Here is a 9817-nt window from a genome sequence, read left to right on the forward strand (position 1 = left end):
GAGTACTTTGGATGTCCTGTGTTCCTCTTTTGAGCAATGCAGCATCAACAGCATGCAGATGCTTTACTTCTTCAGTCGCACTAAAATCCGAGGTTATAAATATCTGGGATGTTTCTGCCAGACGATTGAGAGAGACAGAACTGAGTCTAGAGACCACGTCACGTCATTAACACTTACTTTGTTTACCAACAGATTATGAGCGTGTTTCTGAGCAAGCTGGTAGAATGGAAAGTGAAGTTAAACGATTACATAACCTCATAATTGATTTCAATAATCGTAAACTTAAAACACAGCAAGACAAAGTTGATAAGATCAACCAAGAAATAGATGAATGTACTTCAGCTATTACTAAAGCTCAAGTGGCAATCAAGACTGCACAAAGGTACAGTACACATCAGTTTTAAAGGCTGTCTCTGTACTTGGGGATCTGTCAGGATGGGGGTGTGCTTTCCCTTCCTTACAGCAGAGGAAAACTGGAGGGAGAAGATCACGGCCTTTTTCTCTAACAGACACCTCAAACTGAAACTGGCTCTTGATTAAGGTTTTGTTAATTAATTTAGAGGTCTTTGTTAATTAGTGTGCTTTACAGGCAGAGGATCAGAGACCTAGAAAGCTTAGTGACACCTGATCAAGGAGAGTCCCTTCAGTCTTCAAACAGCTGCATCTGCCGACATCAGGACCTGCAGCAATTGGTGCCATGGCTAAAAGTCTCTCCATCTGAAAATCTTAGTTTTCATTTGCGTGCACCAAGCTAAAAGCTGCTTGCGTTGGAGTTAAAAGGCAGTAACGTTTGGCAGTCCAAAAGGTGATTTAGAAGTCCCCTTTAATCAGTTTTTTCTGCCTATCACTAAAATACAACATCAGGAAAAAATTAGGAATAACCGTTATTGGCATGCAGTGAAGCAGTTCAGATCTGAAGGACTAATTGTATTGTGAAGTGTGTCAGAAAGAAAATGGGCTGTTTTTATGTTAGCTTAACGATGCATAGTGAGAGTGAACTCACAACAGTGTGAAGGAACCAGCTGCATGTTTGTGTTTACAGAAGACAGCTTTGTCTTACCCATGTATCCCCAGTGTGTGAGGGTTTGTGCACACATCACTGCTTCCTGTTTGATTACCAATATCTAGGGAATGTTTTTTATAAGCAAGGCTGTGCTTCTGGATTCTCTGGTGTTGTACTTGCACTTGTGAAGTACATGGATGTCTTGGTGTCCGTTCAGAAACCTGAAAAAGTCTGAAGATTCTGTTCTTCGCACGGAGAAGGAGATTGGAGACAATGAGAAAGAAATTAAAGACTTAACAGAAGAGCTGACTACACTAGAAGACAAAGCTACAGGGGTTCTGAATGACTGCAAGCAAGCTGAAGTAAGTGTAATGTTAATTTGGTGTACCTCTTCCTAGAGGATGCAGTCTGAAATGAACTGCACGTAGTATTTGTTGTACCAAAGGAGTCTTAATGGGTGCTGCTAACCTTTATCCTTGACACTGCAGGCAGGCCTAGAATACAGAAATGAGCAGATAGCTCCATTTGAAGAGCTACCTTGCAATTCGAGCCTGACCTCATGACACTGATCTAAACCACATTAAAACATTAGTGTAGGACTTGCTTCATCCAGATCTGGATGTCAAATATAAGCTGCAGCGCGTTTTCCCAGCTGCTGTTTCAGAACTCGCACACCAGGTTAAGCTGACTGTTAGAGTGTGTTTTATTTACAGCCGTACTCAGGGCTGTGGAGAGTAACTGTGTGAATAGATGGTGAGAACTGAGCTGGAAGGTGAGGCACGGGTGAATTTCCCTGGCAACTGAGCACTGCCCTCTGTGTGCCACTGCTGCAGGAAGCGCTGCCGGCCGTGCAGGAGGAGCACCGCGCTTTGCTGCAGGAGATGAGGGCCATTCAGGATGACGAACACGAACTGCGGAAGGAAGCCCTCAATATCAAGTTCAAAATTGAGCAAATTGACAGTCATATTTCTACACATCAGTCGAAGGTTAAATACTGGCAAAAGGAGGTAAGCAAGTTTTTCAGTTCGTAGAAGGTGAATTATGGCGTCCCGATAATAGTTAACGGAGTAGGAAACGTAATTTGGGCAAAAAATGACATTCAGCTCATCATTTACAGCAAAGTATTGTTTGTCCTTTAAAAACCTGTTTAAAAAAGGATGACGTGAATGAAATGATTTAGCTTCTGGCTTTCCACGTTTTTTCTTTATGAAAGAATGGTGGGGTAACTGTAACTGATGTAGTGCTGTTTAAGAGCAATGAAAAGCAACAAAGGCAAAGTAGTAGGCAATAAATACCAACTAAGGGGCTTTCTGTGCCTGGCTGTTCTCTCAGTAGATACTGGGGGAATAAAAACAACAAAAAAACCCTTCTTAGGAAGGTGAGAGAAGCAAAGAGGAGTAGGAAATGGAAAACATTCAGTGCTGTATCCACTAAGCTGTTCTTTAAAACAAGACAAATCACAGCAGGAGCGTCTTCAATCAGCTGGGAATGGTGTTTAATTCTTCTGGAAGCAATTCTGCTCAGAAACCTGACTTCTTTGCCCATGGGTTCCCTGAGTGCACAGTCAGTCAGAGGCAATGGCTGGGGCTGGCTTTGCTTTGTTCTTCATGACCTATGCAACGTGCACAAACACGGTGTGTGCACAGGGGAAAAGGCCAGATAAGATGTAGACCAGCAGATGATCCTGCAGTGCTCTTTGCATCCTTGCTCCTTTGAGGACAGCTAGAGCAGCTGCTCAGCAGTGGTGTTCAGCAGCTTTTCAATCTTGCAAATACAAGGTATTAAATTAAATTAAAAGGGTTTGTTCTCAAAAAGTTTTCAAATGGTAGAAAGAAACTTCAAGGATGAGGAAAGCAGAGATGAGACCCACATTGCCTGCTGCTGCTCCATGCACAGAAACATCCATTTCTGAGAGTAAATCTTCAGGCACAAAACAACAGGATGCAGTGTTTGTTGTCTGGCATGCAGAAGTTTTGAATGCTTGGAAGGTTCAGTGTCTACTAACACCAAAAATATTTATTTTGGAAGCATGTTCGTGTGATAATTGATGTCATCTTTAGATTTCTAGTAACTGATTTTGATTTTTAGATATCAAAATTATCATTGCATCCCATAGAAGATAAGCCACCCGAAGAGCTCCCAGTGCTCAGTCAAGAAGAGCTTGAGGCTATCAAGGATCCGGACGTTATCACTAATCAAATAGCTCTCTTGGAAGCACAGTGCCATGAAATGAAACCCAACCTTGGTGCTATTGCAGAGTACAGGAGGAAGGTAAAGCTCTGCTACTGCCATGCAGCAGATTCATTGCTTTGATATTGCACAGCAGCGTGGCTTTGCCTCGTCCAAAACACGTTTGGCTTTTCAAGGATCGGTTTATTCAGGTTTTCTTGCCCAGTATTGCCTCATCCCAGGGGAAGAAGGCAAAACCTTTACGCACTGACTGCTGACACATAAAGACAGGCAGTGACCCCGTGCTGTCAGGTGGTGTCAAGCAGACATCTGTAGCTGTTGAGACAGGTTGATTAAATGCAGATGGGAGCTGCTTTTCTGCGCTGCTCCTCCAGAGTGCTTGAGAGCTGCTCTGCCCACAGCTGCCAACTGCCCACAGCTCTTATGGGCAGAGCTGTAAGATTACCTGAAGCACAGAGCTACTAAAGTAGGCATTCATCGGTTAATTACAATTTCAAGTTAATTAAATGGCTGAGGGAGTCCACGTTAGAAGTGAACAGCAAAAAGAGGGAGGGTTTGTTCTCAGCTCCTTTTTACTTCAAGGCTGTTGGTCATTCTGGGAAAAATAAGTTTTCAAATGGTAGAAAGAAAAGTGGCATAAAATCTAAAATAGAAGCAGCTTCTTTAACTGCACTTTGGTTTTGTTGTGTTTCATTGTTGTTCTTTGCAGGAGGAGCTGTACTTAAAACGGGTGGCTGAATTGGATGACATTACCAATGAGAGAGACAGATTTAGACAAGCTTTTGAAGATCTCAGAAAGCAGAGGCTAAATGAATTTATGGCAGGATTTAATGTAATAACAAATAAACTGAAGGAGAACTACCAGATGCTGACTTTGGGAGGAGATGCTGAGTTAGAACTCGTAGACAGCCTGGATCCCTTCTCTGAGGGAATCATGTTCAGGTATGTGAAAATACTTGGCATTGTGGCTGCAATTCCTCGGCACTGTATTGCCTTTTGAAAACCCATTTTTACAGTAAACTTCACAGCTAACCATGGTAGTCCCATCTCTTGGCAAATACTGGCAAGATACTCACAGAAGCCACAACCTTTTAGCTCTGAGTAATATTCATTTCACTTCAGGAAACACAGAACTAACAAACAACAGTTAGAAAGCTTTGATTTCAAAGTAATGTTCCAGGTTTCTTGTTTCCCACACCATTTCATTTGCCCGAGGAATCATGTCAGATCACAGTGGCAAGCAGACATGGTTCTGCCATCAATATATATATATATAGCCCTCAAGTATATTCATTACTTTAAGAATAGAACAACACTTTTGAAACATAATGAAATAGTAGTTCTTCAATGTTGCAGGTCCCACAGAGAACAAACGAGTGTCGCAGCAGCTCCAGCCCAGGCAGGCAGCAGCTGACACGTAGCTGTGTGTGCCCAGGGAGCTGCTCCACGACCTCCCTGCTGCCTTGTGGCTCGTCAGCACGGCCTGTTCCTTGATTCATGAGCAGAAGTAATTTACAAACTGATTTTGTTTCAGCGTTCGGCCTCCCAAGAAAAGCTGGAAGAAGATATTTAACTTATCAGGAGGAGAGAAGACTCTCAGTTCACTGGCTCTAGTTTTTGCACTTCATCATTACAAGCCAACACCACTGTATTTTATGGATGAGATCGATGCAGCACTTGACTTCAAAAATGTATCCATCGTAGCATTTTACATATACGTAAGTACTGGCAGCTACTGCAGTGCGACCTGTGCCTTCTCTGCCACAAGAAGGGAAAGTGGTAACGAAGTTACAGCCAGATTCAGGCTTTGTAAGACGCAGTGTTTTCAAACATCTGTGCTAAGCAGGTGTTCAGAAAGCTGCTCAGAATGTAGTTTTCTGCCTGTTTTTTTCTAGACTGCTGCTTTCTTGAAGTTGGGTTGCTAACGGAAGATCTGTAATTATTCCCTACATCTTCACTGCGCGTTTTGGAAAGCCGTCTAAAGAGCAGAGTTTGCCAACAGCGCTGCGGTTCAGCACAGCCCTGCTGCAACTCCTTTCTCTTTAAAACTTACTTCCACTCAAACTGATCAGCCCCACTCAGCTGAGCTGCTCCTGGTAGGGCGTTCACACATCCAGGCTCATGACTTCATTCTGAGGTGCAGCCAAAGCCAAAGGATTTTTACTTGCCTTTCATTCTCTCAGGCTGCAGCAGGCAGGTTTATTGGATCTGTCTTTTTTGAAAGCCTGAAAGGAAAAGCACTGATATTTCTATCATCACCATATTTAAGCCAAGCGAGCATTTACATTGCTGCAGTTCCTGCTAATTTAAAATTGAAATTTTCAGAATTACTCAAAGTATAACCCATTTTGGGAACAGGCTGGAAATGCCAAAGATTAACTGCTTCAAGCTAGGGAAGCACCTTAAACTTTGCTTCCACAGTACTTGTGTTTTCACACGTGTGACCTTACACTGAGTTACTAAGGGAAAAAAGGTGGTTTTATTTTGAAAGCACCAGCCAAGGTAGATGCTTGGTTATCTTGTGCCATTGTGCCTCAGGATCACAGAATTGCTTTCCTTCTTCAGAGCTTGTCCCCTTCCATAAGGGGTTTGCTTCCCCCAGTTCTCAGCGTGTGGAGATAGGTTTCATTTCCTTTCCATTCCTAAAGGAGCCCTCGTTAGGACAATTCAGGTAAGTCAGGCGGCCTTCAGGAAAGCTAATGAAATTCACATTAAGACTGGGGCAAACTGAAATTCTGCAAACATTTACGTATGCTTTTATTTAATTCAATTCACTTGAACAGGTCATGTGAAAGGAAAAAAAAAAGGGGGAAAGCTGTTGCTTGAGTCAGTTGAAATGCTTTGTGCTGAAAGCCAAGGCAGGACTCAGCCAAAAGCAGACGACTGAGATCAGCACCTGCAGAGCTGTTGGACTGCATTGTGCACTGAACATTTACAGGGATGTGTCAGCAGTTCTTAAAGCTGGATGTGGAGACCATGCAAGAGCGCAGCTTCCCCAAAGCCCTGAGCTCACACGAATACCTTTTGTTCCAGGAGCAGACAAAAAACGCGCAGTTCATCATCATCTCCCTGCGGAACAACATGTTTGAGATTGCAGACAGGCTGATTGGGATTTACAAGACTCACAACACCACCAAGAGTGTGGCTACAAACCCCAAAGTCATTGCAGCCAAAGGACTGACGGAGCTGGGCATTGCTGAGCACAGCATGGCTCAAAACCAGAGTGAATGAAAAAACAGAAACTTTCCCATGTAAATTAATATTCTTGCTGCTGCTTACTGTATTTTTTTAAATATACTTTTGTATTTTGAGATTTTTCTCTTTAGATTGGAGTCTCTTTAGACTGTTAATAAAAACAAATCTAAATAAATGGCATTCTTTATCATACAGTCTCTATGGGTCTTAATTATATGAACTGATTAAAATAAAAGCTATTATTTCAATTATTATGTCAATTCAGGACATTTTTTCCCCCTCTGCGTACTAAAGGAAGCAAATTGCTTTCAAACACCAACAGAGAGCATCCTTATTTAAATACCAAAGCATTTTAATGTGTGTGTTCCAGTAAGTGAAGTCAATATATAAAATAATTTGCATTAATAAGGCTGTAAAATGGAACGGACTTCTATTTCTGGCTGCTCTCATAAAGCTGTGCTCTAGGAATCAGGCACTGGGAACATTTTGCACTGAACTGGTTTGGCTGTTGTTCCCTTCTCTGTCTTCCTGTAATTACACAGGCAGGACAACACTTCTCTTCCTGTGGCTGTTGTACACTTACAGTTTATCAGTCCCACAGCGACTCACCTGCTTGCTCTCACCATCATTTCTAACATGTTTTCACTTGTAGAGGTAAGAACATTTCAATCTGTGCCCTATTCCTGATGCCTGCCTACCCATTAAAGTTCTCTGTTTCCATCATTGTGTCAGCACTTCTGTACCCATGTTTTGCTTTGAAAGTTGTCTTTGTATTTTTAGGAGCTGGAACTGCACTCCAGAAGTGGTGGTCACTAATAACCAGCTCCTGAGCTGGAAGTGTCTCCTACCTTGGGATGAGGTTCCTCACTGCTGTATGCCGCTATCTCCTTTTGACAGAAAACAGCTGTGTCCTAAATGCTGCTTCATATCACTTCTGTTAGCTTAAGCCACCAGCAGTTATCCGCCTATTTCCTTAAAGAAAAAGATAACCAGTCACTGATGTGCTCGCTCTTGTAAGGTGCCCATAGTAGAAAAGCTTGCTTTGCTCAGTTCTAGGATGACAGTTCACTCTTTCCTGTGCTATTTGTCTTTACATTTCCCTCTCACCTTCTCCTACTCAGCACACTTCAAGCTCCCTGCACTTTGTCACAGTCCTGTCACACAGCGCGCAGACCCTGAAGCCTCCCCACAACTGAAGAGGCTGAGTGGTGCTGGTGCCCACGAGGCTGTGCTCCCTGTACCAGCCTGCACTCACCTGGCAGCAGGGCAGGCTCACCAGCACAGCTGCCCTGCCAAACTGGAGGTGGTGTAACTGAACAGGCTATCAACTGAGGGGAAAAGCCCATGTTCAACGTTACAGTGAAAGCTGCTCTGCACAGTGATTACACCAAATATCACCAGCTGCAAATTAACAGGCACAGAATAAAAACGTACAAGCAGACTATTTGAATTGGGGCCAGAAAGCCATCCTGGTTACTGTCAGATCATTTTCAGAACACAGATCAGCAGCAGTGAAAATCAACACTAAAGACAGAAAATGCAAGGCCTTTCTCTGCCCCATCCTAATGTCAGCCACGAGTGCAGTGCAGTTGTGGTTTCTCCCATCTCATGACCTTGACAGAGCCTGAGGATAGATTTATGGCAGTTGCAGTATTCAGTTCTCACCATCCTTCAATATGAAGCGACAATAAATTAATCTTCCTGCAGGTGAAGTTGTTTTGGCCACAACTGCTGAGCGCTCTCCCTGCCCCCATCCTGACCCATGACCTTCTCTGCAGTATTTTGTCCTCCTGAGGGAGCGAGAGCAGCTCAGCCTGCACCTCGCACTCAGCCAGAGTTAGCCCACCTCCTGCAGACTCCCAAACAGATCTGCAGTGAACAACGCAAATAACTTGAAATCCACACTGGCCAAACTCTTTTAGAGACTCTAAATGGTCTATGCTACAAAAAACAGGGCAAGAGGAAGAGAAGAAATCAAATCAAGCACTGTTTAATACCCACATTCTAGCTCCAGCGAGCCCTGCTGCTCTGTCTCATAGCCCCAGTCCAGTCCCCAAGTGCTTCCAGCTGTCCAGGATTAGAGGGAGAGTGATCAGGGAGGAAATCAAGGTGTTAGCCAACTCTAATGTAAGAATATGCAAATTTATTAAAATATATGGTACACCGAGAAGTACGAGTACTAAACGTTTCTATCAATCAGTGATAAAGACATCTTATAAATTCACGTAATCTGGAAAAATAAAATTGCATTATAAACTTTCCGTAAGATTTGTAAAAGTCGTGAAAATAAAAAAAGCAGATTTGTGTGGCAGCAGACGTAGCACCAGGTTGTGAGAGTTAATGTGCAGGTGGCAGCCATCCAGCAGGGCTGCAGAGAAAGACACAGAGCCCACCGCCAGTTCCGCTGGGCGCTCACCCAGTCCAGGCTGCGCCGACAGCGAGTTCACAATCCAGCAGCACAGGGCGACTTGCCATCGCTCGTGCTAGAGGCACAAACCAGAGGCAGGCAGGGCAGAGGCCTGCTCCTCCGAAGCTCTGCTCAGCACTGACATTTCAGTGCAATCTGAGCAACGTGAACCACCACGCTGCAGAGAAGGCTGCTGCACAGCCACGGCTGGGTGAGACCGTTTTACCAACACCATCATATGAGGACACCGATAAGCTTAGGATTTTACCTCGGCTTCAGGAATACAGCAGCGTCACACCTGAGCATCAGCCCTGCTCTCAGCCCTCACTGACACCAGTGGCAGCAATTGCTGCTCTGCAGAACCCCCCAGCAGCACCTGCTGGTAGGGCAGGCAGCTCTGGGTTGGCACAAGGGTTTCAAAACACGGCGTTGTGAAAGCTGGCCTCACAGTTACATCACCAGTTCAACAGCTTGAGTATCTTTAAAGAACAAAGCGCCCAAGGAATGCTGCTGTGCTAGAACATACTACTATTTGCACTGAGTCAAAATCAGACATAGATTCATGTTTGTAAACTTCTCTGTGTTCTGCAGCTCTAACTGCAACAGTTAATTATTCCAGCCTGTAATCAATCTGTTAGTAACTGCAGGTCAAAATCTGCTTTCATTGTGAGTTTAGTACCTATCCCATGAAGAGAAGCATGTTACCAATTATTTGACTGCAGAACAAGATGCTATGGCTTTTCTTCTACATCAAGTTAAAGTCTCCATCATTTGTGCTGAAAAGCTAGAAATAGATTTACACTCATTTTCAAGTTGTTTAAGGACTCTTGATAACATCTGAAATGCTTATGTGGCTGATTTTGAAGGGAGTTTCGGTACTTATTGCAGTATGTATCTATTTCCACTGCACACTAAATCTTTCAGCAGAAAGTCAAGGATCATTATGAGCACTGAGAATCAATACCTGATCTGTGCACAGCTGGCACTAAAAGCTGTGTGCAGTATTTCACCACAGGTACCAC

General features: G+C 43.7%; 1 protein-coding gene and 1 long non-coding RNA gene across 4 annotated transcripts in view; one reads left to right on the forward strand and one right to left on the reverse strand.

Annotated features, from left to right (window-relative positions):
• SMC4 (structural maintenance of chromosomes 4) overlaps positions 1–6578 on the forward strand; it is a 32976-nt gene extending 26398 nt beyond the window's left edge. For all 3 annotated transcript variants that reach the window (XM_042881104.1, XM_042881103.1, XM_042881105.1), the window contains exons 18-24: positions 193–382; positions 1221–1365; positions 1837–2010; positions 3092–3274; positions 3903–4135; positions 4728–4911; positions 6227–6578. In XM_042881104.1, the coding sequence (XP_042737038.1) occupies positions 193–382; positions 1221–1365; positions 1837–2010; positions 3092–3274; positions 3903–4135; positions 4728–4911; positions 6227–6424 (1307 nt within the window). In that variant the 3' untranslated portion in view covers positions 6425–6578. The remainder of the gene's footprint in view (positions 1–192; positions 383–1220; positions 1366–1836; positions 2011–3091; positions 3275–3902; positions 4136–4727; positions 4912–6226) is intronic.
• Positions 4004–9815, reverse strand: LOC122185375. The gene is made up of 2 exons (XR_006180854.1): positions 7237–9815; positions 4004–6262 (listed from the first exon to the last, which is right to left on the reverse strand). It is a non-coding gene; the product is annotated as an uncharacterized LOC122185375 (long non-coding RNA).
• Between the last annotated feature and the right edge of the window lie 2 nt (positions 9816–9817).

This window comes from Lagopus leucura, unplaced genomic scaffold (assembly GCF_019238085.1).
Source record: "Lagopus leucura isolate 7727_CA_CO unplaced genomic scaffold, USGS_WTPT01 Super-Scaffold_100029, whole genome shotgun sequence".
Classification (NCBI taxonomy): Eukaryota; Metazoa; Chordata; class Aves; order Galliformes; family Phasianidae; genus Lagopus; species Lagopus leucura.